Consider the following 20,794-nt stretch of genomic DNA (forward strand, 5'->3'; position numbering starts at 1 on the left):
AGCATACAACAACAACAAAAACCCGCATTCGAGCAGAGATGAAAAACCGCCACAAAGGAGTTGGCGCTGGCTTCTGCACGGCTCGGACGAGAGGGAAACGCCAGCATCCGTGGCCGTCCTTAATCCATTCGCTCGCTTGTTCATCCAGATGAGGAACAAAAAATAAATTAAACGGCGTGTAGTGCTGACCTTTGCGACCTGTGCGCGGCGCATGCATTACAAGCAAGAAACAAAAGTGCATAAATGCCGAGCTGGAGGACGCGGGCTGGGTGGAGATGGTTAATGCATTAGTTTAAACAAACCCAGCTCATCCGAGGGAACTCGTGGGTTGCATTGGCGCTGGTTTCGGGGGGGGCCCGCCTAACCCTGCCGGATACTTTCATGATCCGTCGTCATGGCGATGGCTTTTCTATCGCGTCGCTTTTTTCCCTGTAAATTCCCAAACAAATAGTGGAGGGGGGGGGGCGATCGCACGGGGGAGTACACCGGGCGTTTTGAGAAAAAAAACACAAATCTAAACAAATTATTCGGTTATTTACGTGCCTGGATCATACACCCCGGCCTACGCACGCGCGCGCCCGCGGAAATCTCATGAATTTTAAACGGACTTTCAGCATAAAGCAAATTACTGTGGGGACAAATCGCATCATTTGTGTGGGCCCCGCTGAATGAACATGTTCCTGCCGCTAGGACTGCGTCCCTCATGCGCCGGTGCCTCGTTTTCAGCGACGTTGGGAGTCAAACGGTTTAGATTAGCGCGTAGGATGTCAGGAGGGTTATTTTTTCAGGATCTCCCCTCTTTTTTTTAGGTAGCCATACGAGGAAAACATCTCCTTAAGGCTGCGAAGGCCATTTGAACAAGTCCCGGTTTTTCCGTAATAAGACAGCCCAAGATGATGTATTTTTGTTTGTACTTCTCCTCCTCCCGGGATTGTGAGATATCCTTCTGCCCATGGAATGTCCCGGTTTCTTTTTTGTATTGCAGAGGTGGCAAACCTCGCGGCGGAGGGAACTTGCAAGGCCGATTCAGATGCCGATTTTTTAAAGTTTTTTTTTACTTTTTTTTTACTTTTTTTTTTACCGTGGCCGGGAACCGAACTCGCTTCGCACTCCACCACCGGCGCTTACGTGTACCCCCTGGGCGTGCATCCCGAAGCGAGCGACGGGTGTCACTCCGCGCCCTTTTCGTTCGAGGCGTTTTCAATCCTGACCGATGCCTCCCCCGTGCGACGCGCGGCGCGGGGCTGCCCATCGCGCCGCTCTGCGCTGCGCTATCTTTAGATCCGCAGCTGTCGGTGGTGGTGGTGGTGGTGGCTGTGGGGGTGGGGGGCGCGTGCAGCGATCCCGTCGGCGTCACCACCCCCGGCCGCACGCGCCACGGCCAGCGTTGTCGTCGTCGTCCCCTACCCCCCCCCCACAGCTTTCGGCGCAAGGAGCACGCGCGCGTTATCGGTTCGAGCGCGAGCGTTTGAACCGATCTCGCGCTGCTGCCCCCAACCCCCCCCCTCCCCCAGCCAAGCCACGGCACGTGGGGCGCGCTACCCACACGAAATGCGTCGCGGTGCTCGAGTGGAGAATGTGTGAGCGGCAGCAGCAGCAGCGGCAGCCCGTCTCCGGCGGTGGTGATGCCGACGATGGCGGCGGCGGCGACGGCGACGGCACGGTTAGGGATCGGTTCTGCTGCGTTTCCACTTCGGTGGCCGCGTCGGATGTGGACGACTCCTGCGGGAGGAGATCCATGACGGCGGCGCCCGGTAACAGCGCGAGCGGTCGACGTGAGTTTCCTAGGCGGTGTTGTCGTTGCGCGAGTGTGCGTGCGCGTGCGTGCGCGTGTGCGCGTGTGTTCCCCCCCCCCCCCCTCTGTGGGGGAGCGGTAGTGCAATGGTTAGCGCAACTGGACTGCAAACCCGGTCGACTGGGTTCGATTCCTGGCCGATGCTCAAATCGGTGGCGTGTATCTTGACCTGTCCTGGGCACTTCCCACGGCTCGGCTCGGCCTTGAATGATTTCACGGTGCGGTGTCGTCAAAGGCACTGGGGAAACAAAGGTGGCCAGGCACGATGCTACCCACACAACCCCTTCCCCCTCCCTTCTTCCCAAATCTGTGCCCTGTACTGGTTTTAATACGTGCTCGCAAACAGCTCTTGTGCCCACAGTCTGTCTGGCTGTGCGTGTGTGTCTGTGATGCATGCACGGGCTCGCATTCTGGAACGGTAGTCTCGAACAAATGATCAGTGTGTGTGCGCTTTGCGTGGTTTCGAAAATTAGAATTAGAACAACGCATTGTTCGTGCAGCCAAGCTGCTTTCCCTTTGCAAGCAATTTGTTTAGTGTGCGTATGTCATATTTACATTTGAAGGTAGTTCCATGGAATGGCATCAATTATTAAATCAATGAAATATATAAGACTCTGTAAATTAATTGCATTTTAAATGAAAACATGCTCTGTGATGAAAATATGGCCTGTGTCAGCGTTTCAATCATTGCTGTGGATTCCCATGTGTTATGCTCTTTAAAAATGTCACGCATGCTAATAAAGTGTGGCTTAAGGTTCTGCGGTGCAAGCTGCATTATTCATCTCGTGTTTAAAGAACCGCCGTATCCAGCACCGGCTGCATGTGTCGTCTTTTTTGTTCGTTTCATTGTTGCTGTACGAGGGGAGCACCCCCACTCTCTCACCGTGAATGCATTACAGTGCGCGCTCCGTAAGATCATCGAGAGAATTATTTACCGAAAACAACTTCTCTCTCGGGTGTTGTAAATAATTGCACGCTCTTTACGGCTGACATTGCCCGCATACTTTATTAACCCCGGGAGCTCCCGCGCGCTGCGGTGGTGGTTGGCGAGCCGCTGGGGTTTTGCGATGCAGAACGTGGCCGGTTCGGTGCGATCTCCTTGCTCCTGCAGTTGTGAAACAGCGGCGTGAGTTTCTCAAAAATCCCTACCGCGCGCCTCCTGTCCACCCAGCAGTATAATTGGAGTCGCCGCAAGTTGTCCGAACGGGCAGGTCGCGCGCGGTTGTATATGTGGAAGAGTAGACCAAAACACCCTCCAGTTCGCTCATCATCAAGAGCCCCCCCCCCCGCCTCTGCTAGCAGTGGTGTGAGCAAGCAATTGCAGGTCTGCGCTTTTACCCCTTTTTGTTGTTAGTACTGATATTGAAACACTCCTATAAAGTAGCTTGAAGACCCTTGAAACCCACATCCTCCGACCCGATAGGGAACAAAGTGGCTCACGATTCTCGCTTTGTCGGCAGGGAGAGGAGATACGTAGTTGGGGCCTCTCTCTTCCTGCAACACACGAGAAGCTCTCCCTCTGTTTTCACGTCGCGCATTTCGGAGTGCACACACACATAGAGGGACACCCCCTCCCTCCCACCCCCAGACGCGCCTTTGTCTAAAATTGAAAGTGGTGGGGATCCCAGTCAGACCCGGAACGGTTGGGCCCCCCCAGTGGTTGCAACCACGCCAACAATTGGCTGTGTTCACTAGGAACTTTTTTTTAAATAATCGCACACGTTAGTCAAATCCCGTATCGTCATTTAGACTGGAGGCATCGTGGTGAGCTCTGAAGCTGCTCTTTCACAGATGTCCAGTGACTCGCGCGTGCTGTAAACACCGTGCGTGCTCTGAGCCCCGCTCGGAGAGCTTTGGCAATCTTTTGTTATTCTGGAGAAAATTTAGCGAGGTGTAAAACAAAAAAACTCGCCCCCATGGCAATTCAGCTTGGTGGGGGGGTGGGGTGGAAGTGTGGGGTTGGGGGCTCTTGTGACCAGGCAGAGGCACCGCAAGGAGGCAGAATGCACCACTTTTCTCAGAGGGGTGTCCGGTGGTCAGCCCCTGCTCCAAAAATTGCCTTTAGCAACTGCCTCCAAAGTTGTGGGGGGGGGGGTTGTCCGCCGAAGAAGAACACGGGCGGATAAAGCAGACGAAGCACACGCTTCGAACGCGCTGCAAACTCTTGACCAGGGGTTGGAACGGGAACAGCAGGGGGCATTGTGTTGTTCACGGTGATTAATTTATTTCCTGTCCATGCTTGCGGCCGTTTAATTTTTGAACGCTCCGTGCAGCCTCGGCGGTTGTTGAGGCAGCAGCAAGGCCCCCCCCCCCCTCCTCCTCCACCCCCCACGACAGCTCCATACTTGAGCGGAGCCTCAGCATGAGGGCTATAAGCCTTGTTGTGAGAGTAAAAAGGGACGGAAATAAAAGAACGTTTTTTTTCTGCGTTCCCTCCTCCTCCTCCTACTGCTCCGTGGTTGTGTGGTGGTGGTGGTGCTTTGCACTGTGAGAGCTTGACTCAGGCGTCGTTCCCTTGCTGACGGCTCTAAGCAGATGTCTCTGCTGTGCGGTGAGTAGAGAAGCCAGCGCGCGTTGTGTCGTTGCGTTCTGTGCGCACTTTAAACAGCAACAAAAAACCGGCGCTTTTCAAAAATGTACGGCCGTCAAATTCGCTCGACGTCGACCTGTTTTTTTTTACTTCTTCATTTGCTCGTTTTGCCGATTTTACCGACCTCGTTTGTCCCGACTCGGACATGGGGGGCACGCTCAGCCGATCTTTCCTCCAGTCCCCGTGCGGCAGACAAACGCCGCTCTGTTAACGTGCAACGAGCAACGCTGTGTTGGATAGCATTTAAAAAACAATAAGTTCTATCGATGAGAAAGTAGAAAAAAAACTGCAGGATGAATAGATATTATTTTTAGTTTGTGCAATTTTGTATATACGCTGTAAATGCTAAGCCAGCAGCAACATTTCAATCGTTAAGCCTTTTGTAATTTCCCGCCATTCAATAATGCGCGGTGACATTCCGCATTCTAATTGAAGTAATTTGGTTTGTCAATTTGCGACCAAAGCGGCATGGCCATTGTGTTTTGCTGTCCGTGATTGCAGGCCTGCGCTGACGTCGCAATGTTCCACTGTAATAATTTATTAAGATCGATTAATGTTTAGCCATCCGTTCTATATATTCACCGGATGCTGGCGCCGCGTGTTAGCGGCGAGCACGCTGGGTGTGTGCTCCAGAAGGAGGAGGAAGTTCATTTCGACCTCCTGTCGCAGCAGATGAAAATGATGTGCAGGTTTCTTGAAATCACCTCGCCCTCTTGTCCGGCCGGCCGGGTCGCATGCGCGGTGGAGGTAAAGTGTGGTGGGTGCTTCCACCTCTTCCAAGAGTCTGGCCAGAATGGAAGAGTAGGCCAAATAGCATCCTTTGGAGAGGTTTTCCATCCTAGTGCAGGCCCTTCAACCAGCAGTGGCATGTCCAAGTACTTGCAGGGCTGCGACTTTTACCTTTTAAAGTCTATATTCGCCAATAGAGTAGATTTGATTTTTGTATTGGGTGAGAGGTGGGGAAAAAATCTGTTTTTTTACATATGTGAAGCAAACTTTGAGTGAGTGTATTACTTTTACATTGTGTTATGTACGAAAATGTCACGAGTGTGGATGCACCGTGGTGGAGACTGAGATATGCTGCAAGAGGGCTTGTGTCAAGTGGCGAACCAGGATGTTGTAGGACTGGAGTGGACGTGGATATGATGGCCCAGCCGATATCAATGAGTGGACAAATATAACAAGGAAGGATATTCCACCCACATGAGTGGCAGTAATACCAGGAATTAACAGGCTTGGTTCATAATGTACGAGTTATCGTTTTGATTTATGTGCTGTATAGCAGAGTCGATGTACATAACCTGTGTGGTGGATCTGAATTGTCCATGATTTGGGGGTTTCAGTCCAAATAAAAATAGATTTGTTTGCTTCGTTTTTAGCATCTTGTTTATCTTATGTGTATGATTTGAATGTTGAACTTCTTTCGCGCACTGTACGTAGCCAACCATGATAATCGCAGGTGCAGCGGAACGACAATAAACTGTACAGTTTACATTTCTTATGGCTAGGATAATGAAGTTAATTTACAGAATAAAAATAAAATATTCTTACGTGGACGATTCCATGCTATGAGCAAATGAATCGGTTTAAGTTTGTATCCATGCATCCCTACATACATACCAGGGGTTTGACATTTCTTTAAAGACTTAAAATGTGAATGGTAGCATCTTTGAAAACATGGCTTAAACTGCGCAATGGATTTATTTATTGTATTTATATGCACTCATTCGCTCTCGTGTTAATTCTCTACAAAAGGCAGCTCTCTGAAGGTTTTAGTTATCGTGCCATTAGCATTAGTTAAAAGTCCAAGACAACCTCTCCTTAAACGCAATCCGTACTTTGGAGTGGTGATGCAGTCACTAGCGCGCTGCACTCTCCACAGAGCGACCCATGTTCGATTCCAGGCCGTGGCCAACATCGGTGTTGCCGAGTAAACCGGTCCTGACCCCTCGTCAACAAACCCGCTCGCTGACCAGCGTGGTGAAGTCGAGTCAAACAACCCCCAAAACTGACTGGACATGGAGAAGCCTTCATCCAGCAGTGGATTTACAATGGGGTGGTAACTTAACACGATTCGTATATACGCTATTTGAGCGTGAATCGCCGGCAATTTCGGTTTAAATCGAACTCGCAGAGTTCAGGTTCCTGAGGTGAGATCCAATATCCCCCCCCCCCAAACATCCTTTGGGATGGTCCTTAACGAGTGAAAGTGACACCGTGCGAAAAGGAGCGATTTTTTTTTGGATGCGTGTCCGCTGGCTTTGGTGCTGTGAACCGCGACTCTGCGGCAGGTAGCTTCAGTCCGAGTCAGCTCTGGACGGAGCGGGGGGAAAGAGGCCCTCGGATATCGAGCCGTTTTTTCGTAGGGTCCACTACTTTCCAGGGCCGCGTTAGGTAAATTCTAACTTTTTTTTTTTATTTCATGGCGGTTGCCAAGCACGGGCCCAAAGCGGCCCTAGAAATTCTCAGCAGGTTCGGAGCGTCGAGCCCGTCTTGAATTCCATGAAGGAGTTGGAAAAGTGCGAAGAAAGAATTGTAAACGGAAGGAATATTGGCCTGGGGGTATGGTGGTTTGAACACCGCTACGTGCTCTAACCCGCCCCCCCCCCCCCCCCAAAAAAAAACCTCATGGATGCAATTGGCCGCGAAAGCCTAAGTGTTTAAACTGAGCCAAAACTGTCAGTCTAGTTCCTGAATCATCGGGTGCAGGATGCACTGAGTGATGATCACGGGAACGGCAGCCATGGCAGTAGCAATAGAAGAGTGACACTGAGGTGATCGTCCGTCGCTGAGCGAGGTGACTGTAGTGGAATCTGCGAGGGGCTGGATCGTCCATCAACGTTGGATTCTGTCGAGTACAGTGAGGTATTGTGTCCGCGCAAGACGATAAGTGATTTAATAGAGAGGGGAGGAGGACATTGTGTTGGAGACGCAGAACCAGGCACAGAGTGCCAGAGGAAAAGGTGACGATATCGAGCGTGGTCTCCCGTCGACTACCGCTGCATATTTTCGTTACTTGGTTAGAAATCCAGAGTGCTCGAAATGCAAACTGCATTCACGTGATTGATACAATGAGAAGCTGGGTGGGGGTGGGGGGGTAGCGTGCGGGGTATGCTCGGGCTTTCTCCTGTTCAGAATGGAGAAGCGTTTGCTGCGAGCAAACCCGTGCGTCGTCAGATTCGTGAGCTGTGGGTGCTATGCTTTATCGATTTGTTTTTTTCTCCTCTCTTGCAGCTTAAGTAGTAGGGTGAGTGCAGAAAGAGACCGCCCTCGAAGGCCATCGATAACATCACGCCGGGGATTGAAACCCCACGTGGAGTAAATGCTGATGATGGGCTTGTTAGTTTATTTAATCCTGGCAGTGTGTGTGTGTGTGCCACGTTTCGTTTCAACTTTTTTGCGTGGCCTGAAACCTTAAAAAAATAGCCCAGGGCGTACGTACACGGTCCACACCCGCAGATTGCTGTCCAGCCACCTCGTGACCACCTCCGCGGGTCCCTCCCCCCGGTGGCTTTGAGAGTTTCAAAGATCGGTGCGATCCACCAAACCCCTCTTATGCCTCCCTTTCGTCTCGAGTCGTTGATCCGAACCCTATGCCTCTAAACCACCGAGTTGATGGCGTACAGCGTGTCAATAAAGTTATCGCTCATTGGTACATCGTTAAGACGGCAGCGTGGGCTAAGTCGATAATGCAAGTAATAGAATATATATTCTTTGGATGTTTCGGTAAAGTCACGAAGATGGGTTCTTCTTTGAACCGCTCTACGTGAATCTTGATTTGAAGCTATCGTGACTGCAGGAATCCATACTCGTTGGTTATTTCGGTAAATTCACGTAGTTAGAAATAAAATAAAACAAATCGCGACGTTTCGAAATATCCCAAGAATAAGAATTCCTGCAGTCACGAAAGCTTTAAGTCAAGATTTAATTAATTACATTTTATAAAGCGCCCCTCTGCAAGCTACTCAAAGCGCTGTAAGTAAATTTGCTTTTCGCCAAGGGGAGGGAAAAGAAACGAAGTGTCCGTCTAAAGGTAATTTAGAGAACTCAAAACGAGTGAGAGTAAAACACGACTCGAAGTGGACTTAAACCACTGCCCTCGTCTCCAGGTTGTGAACAACGCTGGGGAAAAGGGGTTCCATGGACAGTGAGCAACACAACAAGACCCTCCGTAGTGATACAAAGACGGATTCCCCCGTGTAGCCTATAGCTGACTGTTTGGGCAAGTGCTGTTAGCGAGCACCTATGAAGGCCGGGACAGAACCACGCCGGACCGCCTTTGTCTCCCCAGTGGCGATGTTTATAACACCGCACCAGGTACTCATCTGAGGCTGAGTCAACCTAGATGAGGCCCATGATCGGTTCAGATAATCGCCACCGGTGTTGACCGTGAGCGGGAATCGAACTGGGGTCGCCGGGTTCGTAGCGCAGCGTGCTAACCACCACACGAACAACGGACGATGGCTACCTTCATGAAACTTTTGTGCTCGTAGCTCGAATGTCGATGCTACGTAAAAAAACCTATTAATTTCCCCCTGGCCGTATAACTCAGCTCCGACACGAAGAGGCAGTTAACGTAATTCCGTCATTTTTCTGGCGCTCGCTCGCTCGCTCGCACAAAGGCTACGTTTATGTAATTTCGGGAAGTGTTACAGCCATTTATTTTCGCTGCTCCAGCAGCAGCAGCATGTTTACACTGGTGGCCCCCCCGGAGGGATGGGGGGTAGCGCTCGGTGCGTCTGGGGCTGCCTCCTCGGCTGCAGCGGCGGGGGAGATTGCACTGGGAAGGTCGGCCCGGTGCGGGAGAAAATAATTTTTATTTAAAAAAAATACCCACCCCCCCCCCGATCGATGCATGGGGAAACAAACTCAACTTTTTTTTTGGAAGCCCAACGTCCTGACTCTTGTAGCAAGACCATTCGAGGGGGGGCGGAGGTGGGGTGGCGTCAGCGATTGCTTACAAGCAAAAATCAAAGGCTTAGGTGCCGCCCGAAATGTGTTTTTTCGCTTGCGTGTAAAGATGCGGCGCTTGCAATTGCTTGCCCTCGCGTCACTGCTGGTGGGAAGGCCTCGGCTCGAGCCGCATGCTGCTCTTTTAAGGACTGCCTCGTGACGTTATTAAGAGACCACCTTCTCGTGTTCGCATGAAATTGCTGCTCTTGAAATATTGTTAGGGGTTTTTTTTTTAAACCAAATTCGATTTTTAAAAAAATGGCCCATTTCTTTTTGGCTGCTGACCCCTGGGCGACAGGGAGCTCTAGAGAGCCTCGTTTAGACGACGGTGTACTTTGCCCCCTTCAACCACGATGGCCAGGTGTCTTTTGAAGAGGTGTGAGTACCCACACTTTACCCTACCACACAGTTGCCAATTGACTCGCTGTGGTGTTACCCACCTTATACTGCTGAGTGGACAGAAGTGGCGAGGGAGGTGTCAGTTTTTGTACCAGTTTAAAGGGTAAAAACCTACTACTATATTTTGCCACTGGTAAAGGAGGTCTCATAGTGTAAATGCTTACCCCGAGCTCTCAATACTCTGATAGTGCGCTGTTTTTGAGTTGTACGCCTTTTGGCGTCATCTGGTCCAACACCAATGGAGACTAGGCTCTAAGGAAAGCTGTCTCGGGTGTGGACCAATCAACTTCAATGACAGTGCATATCATTACCATTATCAGAGTTGTTTCTTTTTGTTTGCATTTTGACTGCTTGTGTTGTGGTTATTGCAAACATGATGCCTTGTATAAAGGTGTCAGTTTTGTACCAGTTTAAAGGGTAAAAACCTATTTCAACTGCCACGTTGGCAATGTCGAATTGAACCGGTGACCTCTGGATTGCAAGTCCAGTGCGCTCACCATTACAACCACGGCAGGCCTACTTACGGATTCGTTTCTCATGGGATATTATCGGGGTCACTGGTAAAACGGCAGGTAGGTGAGTGACTAGTCGCCTTACTCCAGTCTACCAGTGAACTGGACAACTCTTCTTCTTGGTTCTTTCGGTAAAGTCACGTAGAAGGGAAGTAATAAAATAATAAAAATAAAACATAATAAAATAATTCTCACAACGTTTCGGCCACAACACAAGCAGCCGGTCCTCAGGTGAAGAACATGTCTGTCGATAAGACAGAGTCTGAATTTATTGTATTACTTCCCTTCTACGTGACTTTACCGAAAGAACCAAGAAGATGAATCCCTGCAGTCACGAAAGCTTTAAATCGAAATTTGGACAACTCTGATAATGATATGCACTGTCCTTGAAATTGATTGGTCCAGTCTTGGTGCCAGATAAAAGAGTAAAACCTTATTACTATATCTTGCTACTGGCAAAGGAGGTCTCATAATGTAAATGCTTACCCCGAGCTCTCAATACAATGATAGTGCGCTGTTTTTGAGTTGTACGCCTTTTTGGTGTAATCTGGTCCAACACCAGTGGAGACTAGTCTCTAAGAAAAGCCGTCTCGGGTGTGGACCAATCAATTTCAAGGACAGTGCATATCATTATCAGAGTTGTCTCTTTTTGTTTGCATTTTGACTGCGTTTGTGGTGGTTATTGCAAACATGATCCCTTGTATAAAGGTGTCGGTTTTGGTGCCAGATAAAAGGGTCAAAACCTATTACCAGTGAATTGGAGTTGGCGCCCGTACTCCATAGCCACAGCCATATCGAGAAGTGTGTATGTAATTTTGAACTTATTTCACACCGTACATAGCCAACCGTGCTAATTGGATGTTTGTCATACCTCGGTTGCGGTAATACTTTCCATGTCGCCAATCTGGACGGACTCAGCTGAACTTGAGCCCTCCATCACAGCTAATTATTATTTTCGTAAGGCAGAGGTGACGATAAACATGGGAGTCTTTTTTTGTCGCTTTATCATGTTATGCTAGGAGATGCTTTTTTAGCATCTGAGTTCGGTGGAATCTTGGGTTTGTTACCGCTCCATTCAGACGCTCACAATGCAGAGCTTTTGGGGGAGCCACTAATGCCAGGTTATTTATCCAGGAAAAGCCCCAAATAAGTCTCATGATTCCTCATCAGGAGGGGTCTTGCATGGGAGAAAACCCATGCCGATGGTGGTGCAACACTGAGTTCGAGGCCATGGTGGGGTGAATTGCCGAGTGGATATCCGAGCTCATGCCACGGCTCGCCTCTGACCAGCCCACATTGACCAGTGTAGCAAAGTATGGGTAAAAGCACCCTTGAGTTACGTGGCATGGGGTGGCCTTCATCCAGCAATGGATTGACAAAGGACTGGCAGTTAAAAGTTTACAGTAACAAATAACAACAGCAACGGTTTATATAGCCCTACTCTATGCTTTGCTTTTCACTGTAAAAAAAACACGAATATTGCATGTATTTAGAAATATCTTCGTGATATCTTGATTGTTTTAGCAGATGTATTCCTTGATGTGACAGGCAAAACAAATGGGCTTGCTCTATGGACTCAATGACATTCCACTGGCCACAGTAAATACCATCTCCTCGCGAGAATAAATTACGTAAGGATCTGGCCATTATATTTTCTTGCTCTGGAATGCCGTGCAGGACTCTTTTGCTTACGAACCCCGCACGCTAATGAAATATTGCATGTTTTTCCCCGCGCGGTGCAGTTTGATAGGATTTCACCAGCGCAGGAATGTTTCCATTTCAGAGACAGCAACGCGCGCGCACCCATACATCACAGAAAGACCTCCCACAATTTTCAAGATTTCGTGATTTTAAAAATAACAAACGAAAACGGGGTTCTCGGTCTCATAGAATTTTAAGTGGTTCTCTTGCACGCCGGTTAGAATAAAGGATCTTTCACGACACAAAAGGCATTGGGGCTTCTCTGGGGATAATTCTCGCTTCTGCTTGCGGTGGGTGGTGTGGTTGCAGTTTGCGTGTGTTTTTGTCTTGATGTTTGTGTGGGTGGTGTCGAGCGGCAGTGTCGCGGTTAGCGCCGCTGCGCTTCGAACCCTGTGACCCGCGGTCGATTCTCTGACGGCCAACACCAGGTGACGATTATCTGGGCTTCCCCTAGGTCGACTCAGTCTCAAATTAGTAGTTGGTGCGGTGTGTAAACATCGCCACTGGGGAGACAAAGGCTGTCGGGCGTGGTGCTGGCCACACAACCCCCTCGTGTGCCATGCCGGCCTTCATAGGTGCTCACTAGCAGCACTTGCCCCAACAGTCTGTTACAGGCTATACGGGGGGGGTGCCTTTGCCTTTTGTTTGTGGGTGGTGCATGGGTAATGTGGGCATTGGTCCACGTGAGTGCATACATCCTCTTGTCTGTGTGCAAGTAGCAGTGCAGTGGTTAGCGCGTTGTTAGATCCCCACGCTTCGCAAACATCGGTGGCACATTTCTGAACCAAGTCCCTGGAGCGGTGTGTGTAGCCATGAGCACTGGGGAGACAAAGGTGGCTGGGCGTGGTGCTGACCACACTCCATCCTTGCGTGCCACGTCAGCCCTAATAGGTGCTCGCTAACATCACTTTCCCCAACAGCCTATGGAGGCTACATGGAGGATTTCTGTTTTTTGTACATTGAATGTTGGCTCTAGAATCCGAATGGGAATCATTCTTTATACTGGGGGAATCCAATGAGATATAAAGTTCCTTGCTCACAGATGTCCATTAGTCCAGGTTGATCGGTGCTTGCCGACTGCCCTCGTCCCAATAGTCTCAGTGGCTATGCTAACTGCGTAAACTGTAGGCTTGTGCACAGGAAAGAAATATAGAGCGATAGATTTAAGCCGCATTTCAAACTGTTATGATGCGTGCCACTACAATATACACTGCCCATTGTTCCAAAGTAATCCAAGCTCTACGCAGGCGTCGCTTTTCTTCCGCTCTATTAACATTTGGGGCTCCCGGCTGCAAACATTTATGTGCCGTGATGTCCACGTTGTATAACCGCCAATTTCGCGCTAGTCTCAGTAACTTGGCCTTTCCGAAGTGTCTCCGATTCGCCCTCCTGTGCCAACAACGATGTTTTCCAGTAGGGGGGGGGGGTCTAAATAGTTCCATGGTAGACGAAGACAAAGATCCCCCGTGTAGCTTTAGCAACTGTTGGGGCAAGTGCTGTCAGCGAGGTAGCACCTAATGAAGGCCGGCACGGCACACGAGGTGGTGGGTAGCCAACATCACGCCCGGCCGCCTTTGTCTCCCCAGTGGCGATGTTTACACTGCACCAGGTACTCATTTGAGGCCGAGTCGACCTAGCGGAGGCCCAGGACGCGGTTTAAATAATCGTCACCGGTGTTGGCCGTGAGCGGGGATTGAACTCGGGTCGCCGTGTTCACAGAGCAGAGCGCTAACCGCTACACACAAAAAACAAAGATTCCCCTATAGCCTGAGCAGACTGTTGGGGCAAGTCCTGTTAGTGAGCACCTAATGAAGGCCGGCATGGCACACAAAGGGGGTGGGTGGCCAACACCACACCCGGCTGCTACACTACCACTCCACACACACATGGCTTTGGCATGTGCCTCCGTGCCAGAGTATGCGTGTCCACGATGTGCATCGATTCATTCGTAGTGTTGAAGACTTGGTTCACACGCTTCCGATGTCGTCGCCTAAAACCGTGTGAAATAGCAGACCGTGTTATATTCGTATTACATTTTGTAGCAACGGGTTTGCATTGCCCCCTGTTTGCCACTACATTTTGCGGTGCGTACACAGGGCACGTACAGCCAAAACTTGTCAAAAGTCCACTGCGCGAGGAAACCGCCGCACGCCATATCGGTCACGGTGGCTGTTTGGCCATACTTCACCAACACTGGCGTTGGTGAAGGTGGGGAGCAAGTTCAAGTTCATTGATTAGGTATAGCCCTGTGAGCCATTCGGCTCTTGAATCGGGTGCAACCGCAACAAACAAAAAACAAAAACATGAACAAAAAACATCTTAAAGTGAATATGTGACTATGTGCAAACAGAAAATCCAAGAAAAGACAGCAAAATATTGCAGAAAAAAACACCGTACACCAACGCTGTGTGCAAAAATCCCAGTGGGATGCAAGTCAAACAACAACAACAACCACAAGACAACTTAGATTAAGGCCATCAGTCTAACTCCGTACTACAACAAACAAACATGGCCAAACCAATACACTTTTCGGAATCACCAAAATAAAGCCATGAAAACAATGAAACAGTGATCATAGGAACTGTGACGAGATGCGGGAGCATAGAAGTACAACACCACAGTGCCGCAGCTTCCGATGACAATTTGCCACGCAATGGTGGTCACCGGTCCAAGCAACTCTGTGCAGTTTCAAACCCTGCTTGGCTTCCGAGTGCTGATGAGACGTGGGGCGCATTCCCAGTGATCTTGGTCACAGTGGCTAGAATAGGAGGAAATATACATTCGACTCTCGATTCGAACCGTAACCCCCCCACCTCCTAATCGTGACTAATAAATAAAATATGCAAGGGGGAAGGGGGGAGTGCAGAGACCAACTCTGACGTGAATGCAGCAACACTCGGCACGGAGAGTGCTTAATTCGTTTCTCCGCGAAGGGCGTGTGTGCCACACGAAACATCGCAACACACACACACGCGGACGTGTCCGAGTGTTTATAGCGAGTTTGGCAGAAGGATGGGGAAGAACCACCCCCCAGTTTTCTTCACCAAGTTCGAAATTCGACAACTGCGGCAGAGCAGCGCTGCCAGATGTTCGCTGTCTCTTGTACGAGCGACCGCATGGGCAACGTCACGTCGTGTGCTGAGCGACGTACATTCACTGGCCGTTTATTTAACTTTTCTTCTCGGTTATGCGCTTCGTTACTGCCCTGCCCCATGGCCGCGTGTAATCTGCAAGCAGCGTGTGAGACCGTGTGCTCGAATGTAGTGGCCGGAATCCCCCCACTCACTCTCTTGTCATTCTAACTTTTATTTGTTTGTTTCGGAGCCGGAGCGTACACGTCCGCATGCCGATATGCTCTAGAGGGGGCCCAGATCTATGGAGAAGCTCTGCTCTTAGTCGATCAAGTGGGATTCTTTTTCTTTTTGACACGAAGCCTCTGACCGAATCGCCCGAAATGTGCCCGATTTGCGTTTAGCTCTCAGAAGCTAAGCGGACTTGAGCCCGGACAGTGCTCAGATGGGCGACCGACGTATGTGCAAACTTTTTGTCATCGGCGGCTGTGGGGGTGTGGGCTACAGTGTGAGCCGCAAAGGCCAGTGCAGCAGAATCGATTGTTGTACTGTGCTTCTGTGCTACCGCGTCTGTGGTTCCCCCCCCCCATCCTGCCTTCGCCAACCGGGACTGACCATCAAGTTTGAAATACGGTCCCAAGAACCCACGCGGGGGAGGGGGGGGAATGGGGAGGCCTTCATCCAGCAGTGGATTGCCAACAGGGCTGTACATATGTGCACGTGCATGCTTGGTACACTGCAAGGCTGTTGCCAGTGCTTACCTGTCTTGTTGTTGTTTGTCATCTAGATGAGCGGGTGGGCGTGCAGAGAAAGACCTTCACCAAGTGGATCAACTCGCAGCTGGCAAAGGTGAGAGCCCATATTCTTGGTTCTTTCAATGTGTTGTGGCCGAAACGTCGTGAATTTCATTGGGACACTGTCTTTCCGGCAGCTCTGTTCTCCACCTGAGGATGGCTGCTTGTGTTGTGGCCGAAATGTCGTGAGAATTACATTTTATTATGTTTTATTTTTATTATTTTATTAGTTCCCTTCTACGTGACTTTACCGAAATAACCGAGAATATGAATCCCTGCAGTCACGAAAGCTTTAAATCGAAATTTAAAGTGAGAGCGCCTTATACTTTCTGCGCTTATCTTGGTTGTTTGTTCGCCGTCGCGCTGCTGCCGCCACACAAGCCCCTCCGTTGCGTTTTCCGGTTGTGCCGCCGCGATTGTCCGACGTTTTGCAGATCGGCCTAAAGAACGCATCACAAGAAGGGGGGGGGGGGGGTGTACGCATTGTTGCCATCTCTCTTGACGCCATGCAAGGCAGTCGTTGGAGCCAAGGGCCAGCAAGGGTGTCTGTTGGGGCAGCGCTAACTTAACTGCGATTTAGTGTCTCTGATATGTGTAATATATACAGTATTTTGTTTATGTAAATGATGCTGGAAATGTTCCGCCGACCCAAATGAGTGAATGTCCATTTAAATTAGCTACATTTTAAGAGTGGCAAAAATTAAAGTAACAATTATGGCGCTTGATTTAGTAAAATGTAGGTGGCTGGTGTGGCCCGGGATTTGGTGCACTGTGCAGGCGCCCCTGAGGACCTGGGTTCAACTCTGGGTTCAGCAGCCAGTGACTAAGCCGTGTGCCTAAGTGTAGTCAGCAGCCCGTTCAGCAATCGATTTGGTATGATTTACAGTGTGACGAACACCTTTTGGATGTATGACAGAGCAAATAAAAAAAATTACACATTTCTATTCTCCTCCACATGTGTTCAGATGCTAAATTGCATCGTTATAATTACTTTAATTAAAATTAATTATATATATACCCCCAACCCCTCCTTAACACTCCCAGCTGTCCTACTGCCACTAAAACTGCACTGCCACGTTTAATAATAACCCCATTCTTAATTTCAAACCATTATCATCTCATGGAGCAATTTCGTAATTGCTGTGTAAAGCGCCCTTTGGTTAAAGCGCCTTTTGGTAAAGACGCGATATAAATCTGGACGAGATGAGATGGGCTCGTGAGAACGCAGCTCAAATCGCGGGTGGCTGAAGCGGACGCACTGAGCCAGTGACGGCCCGGTGCCTCCGATCCCCTGAGCGCCCAGGGCAAGGTGCAGTCGGTGTCGCCTGCCCCCTGCCCCCCAAAATAAAAATCCGAGCCTCCAACTGCTCCGTTTCCAACAATTCAGTCGCAGGCTTGCCCCCCCCCACCCCCCAACTCAGCAGGGGTGCCCTGGACAGCCGCCCCCGCCCTTGCTTCCACCACAGCGGATTACTTGTCACTGTTCATCACTGGTTATGACTATCTTGGCCTCTTGAGATCTCCCCCGGTTAAACAAATACACTCTCGACTACGAGGCTTCTACGCCTGGTGGGGTTGGCGACTTAAAGGGGGGGCCCCCCTTTGCCCGCTGGTTCGCCGTGATCAGCTCAGGCTGGCCTCCTCGGTTTGGCACCCGTGGGAAAGGTCAATGTTGCCCGTGGAGTCGTCGCCGCCGGAGTGCGAGGGCTCTGACCCGGCGAGGCTTGCTCTAGGATCGACCGCCGCAAGGGGGGGAGGGGGGTGCGATGCATGTGTTCCCACTCTCGCCGCCCGTCTGCCCGCCCGCCCTATTTATGCGAAGCGGCAGGGAGGAAAACCGGACAACGCCGCCTTGGAAAATGTGTGCTTCTTGCTGCTTGCTGGGACCACAGCCGTCGCCACTGCTGCTGCATGCTGGGGCCGCTGCTGCTGCTGCTGCATGCTAGGGCGGCATGCTGGGGCCACATGCTCCCACGTGTCCCCCCGCAACCCCCCCTTGCGCGTGAATCGCAAAGCGAGACAGCATCTGGTCTTCATCACGGCTCTTTCCACACGGCCCCCTTAAGCAGCTGGCGTCCAAAACCAGATGAGATGGGGGCACGCACCCTGCACCACGGCCTTGACAATACAGGAAGTCTAGGACACACATGCAGCAGCACCATTGATCTCCAATACCGGAGCAGTAGCGAACCGGGTTTTCCACGTGCACTTTATCACACAGAGCTTTTCTTTGTTGCCTGTCGCATTTGAGCGCATATATGTGCGTGATAAATGGCTTTCAAACGTTGCAAGCGATCGGGGAAGGGTTCTTGTCTAATGTGGAACATGAGGCAGCCTTGGTTTGGATGCAGCCAAACCATTCATGTCGCCATGTGGGTGCATTTTTTTGGATGCGGTGGCGAGATGTTAACTCCCTCGCCTGGTATGTAGGAGGTCCTGTAATATTTGGAGTTTAAATGTTCTCCCCATGGTCGGGTGGATTTTGCGCTGGGTCCTCCGGTTTCTCCCCTACACATTTTCGAAACACGCGTTTATTTGGATGCTGTACATCTCCGCATGATGAGCCACTTCATTGAGCGATCCCTTTTGGCCAGGTCGCTTGTGAAAAAGAGCTGGGCCTTACCTGGTAAGATAAAAAATATCTTCGTCTAGTTTCGGTTTATTTCCATCGTTGTGGTTGTGTGCCTAAAATGTGCGCGTGTGCGATGGTGAATGGGAAGCGCCTTCATTGCACTTTGAACCCAGTCGTCTGGGGTTGATTTCCGGCCAGGTCTAAGAGGCCGTCCATAAATGACGTCACGTACCTGGGGGGTGGGGGGGGGTCAGACATTTGTAACGATGTGTGACGAGGGGGGAGGGGGTTTGAGAAATGTGATGTCGCATCAAAATGCGCAACTTTAAAATAAATATATAATTATTATAACAACACTAATTGTTATAACAACACTCCTACAACATCAGAGTGCAGCGCCACATTAAATACGCACTACAGTGACGATAGTTTAAAGCGATTTGAAGCATGTTTTATTTTCAAAATGGAAATATGGTTTGGGGGGGGGGGCAGAGCTTTGTGACGTCATATTTGAGGGGGGGTCTGACTTTTTATGACGCCGTGTGACGAGGGGGGGGGGGGTCAAAAATCGTCCAAAATCGCGTGACGTCATTTATGGATGGCCCCCTAACATCCAGTTCAAGTGATATCTGAAGCAGTCTTGGTCCTCCTCAGGTCGACTACCTTAAATGAGTACAGTCATACCTCGGTATACGACCGCTTTGGAATACGTCGAATTTGGAATACGTCGTGTTTTGACGAAAAAAATGTCTTGAGATACGACGTCTTGCTTGGGATACGACACGCTTGCTAGAACTTGAATGGGTTTGGATGAGTCACCGCGTACCCGCGTAGACCCCCGTTCACGACTCCTCCCCTTCCTCACCACCATCCTCGTAGGCTATCAACTCCTCTCAGCATGGTAAAGTGACGTTAAATTTTTTTTTTTCCCATTTATTTAAATTTATTTAAATTTATTTATGCATGTTAGTAATGAGTAGTGTCTAAATTATTCTATGCAACCCTATTAATGTATATGCCATATAAAATATAATTTCTTATACTCTGGAACGGATTGTTTCCTTTCCCTTTATTTCTTATGGGAAAAATTCGTTTGGTATATGCCATTTTTGGTATAAGTCCTACCTTCTGGAACTAATTAACGACGTGTACCGAGGTGCCACTGTATCTATTGCCGTGTGCAAACCATCAGAACTGGGCAGACAAAAGCAGGAAAGCCACGCATGGTGCCGGCCTCGCCACCGTTTGTGTGTGCCGTGCGTAGCCTTAATATTGTTTTTGCTGCCGCTTGCACCAACAGTCCATCGTGTAGGTTAATCTCGCACTCTTTCAGTGAGCCCCCTGTTGAATTCTTGGTCAAGGGTGTCATTGGCAATGGGCAACTGGCCCCCATCCTAGGCAGACTTATTTATAAAAATGAATGCCTGGAACGTCCCTTCTTGTCAGCACCCAACTGTTGGCAGGAAACTCTGTCTGGGCATGGTGATGGGTGACAGAGGCCGTGTTTTAAGCCGGGGCAATTGTCCCCGTGTATAACATTAGGGTCAGCCTAAACACTCCACTTTGCACTTCAACCCGAGGACCAATTCCATGGCTAAAATGAGGAGCGAGTGATATATTCTGATCTGATCCTGGGCATCCAACTTCAGCAACCTGCAATTGACCAGCACTGTGAAATATGGCCAAACAACTACGCCCCCACCCCCTCCCCATGTGACTTTCAAAGAAGTGGGAAATCTTTTCGATTTAAAGCTTTCGTGACTGCAGGGATTCATATTCTTGGTTATTTCGGTAAAGTCACGTAGAAAGGAAATAAAAAAAGCAAAGCAGGTGAAGAAACAGAGCTGTCGGAAAGACGGCTGCTTGCGTTGTGGCCGAAACGTCGTGAGAATTTTATTTTATTATGTTTCATTTGTATTATTTTATTATTTCCCTTCTACGTGATTTTACCGAAAGAACCAAGAATACAAGTGGGAAATCCTTCATCCAGGGAGTGGATTAATAAAGCTCTCAAATCGTGTTTATAATGAATTAATCATGGTTTACATGTCAGCCCATTATGCGTAACGTGTATTACTTAGCGGTGAATGTGGAGCTCGCTGTTAATGACCAGCTGGCAGAGCCTTGTCGTGCTTCTCGGTGTGAGCGATGCAGAGGTCGCAACCGGGTACCCGATACCCGTACCCTACCCGATACCCGGCCGGGTACGGGTAGCCGGGTATCGGGTAGGGTACGGGTAAGGAATCAAAACCCGTTTGCGACCTCTGGAGCGATGGTGGCACGCCGTGATCGCGGCGCGTAGACTCTGGCGTAGGGTTGACGCAGCTCAGCAACAACAACATCATCGCTGCAACGACCGCCCTGCCTCCAACTTCTCGCCCGCTGCTAACTTGCCCCCCTATCCCCC

General features: G+C 49.9%; 1 protein-coding gene across 1 annotated transcript in view; it reads left to right on the forward strand.

The window, feature by feature from the left end:
* The first annotated feature begins 1,434 nt into the window (after positions 1 to 1,434).
* LOC144947799 (dystrophin-like) overlaps positions 1,435 to 20,794 on the forward strand; it is a 330,156-nt gene continuing 310,796 nt past the window's right edge. Inside the window, exons 1-2 of the mRNA XM_078877152.1 lie at positions 1,435 to 1,775; positions 15,809 to 15,870. Of these exons, the coding sequence (XP_078733278.1) occupies positions 1,577 to 1,775; positions 15,809 to 15,870 (261 nt within the window). The 5' untranslated portion in view covers positions 1,435 to 1,576. The remainder of the gene's footprint in view (positions 1,776 to 15,808; positions 15,871 to 20,794) is intronic.

The sequence above is a fragment of the Lampetra fluviatilis genome, chromosome 47 (assembly GCF_964198595.1).
Source record: "Lampetra fluviatilis chromosome 47, kcLamFluv1.1, whole genome shotgun sequence".
Classification (NCBI taxonomy): domain Eukaryota; kingdom Metazoa; phylum Chordata; class Hyperoartia; order Petromyzontiformes; family Petromyzontidae; genus Lampetra; species Lampetra fluviatilis.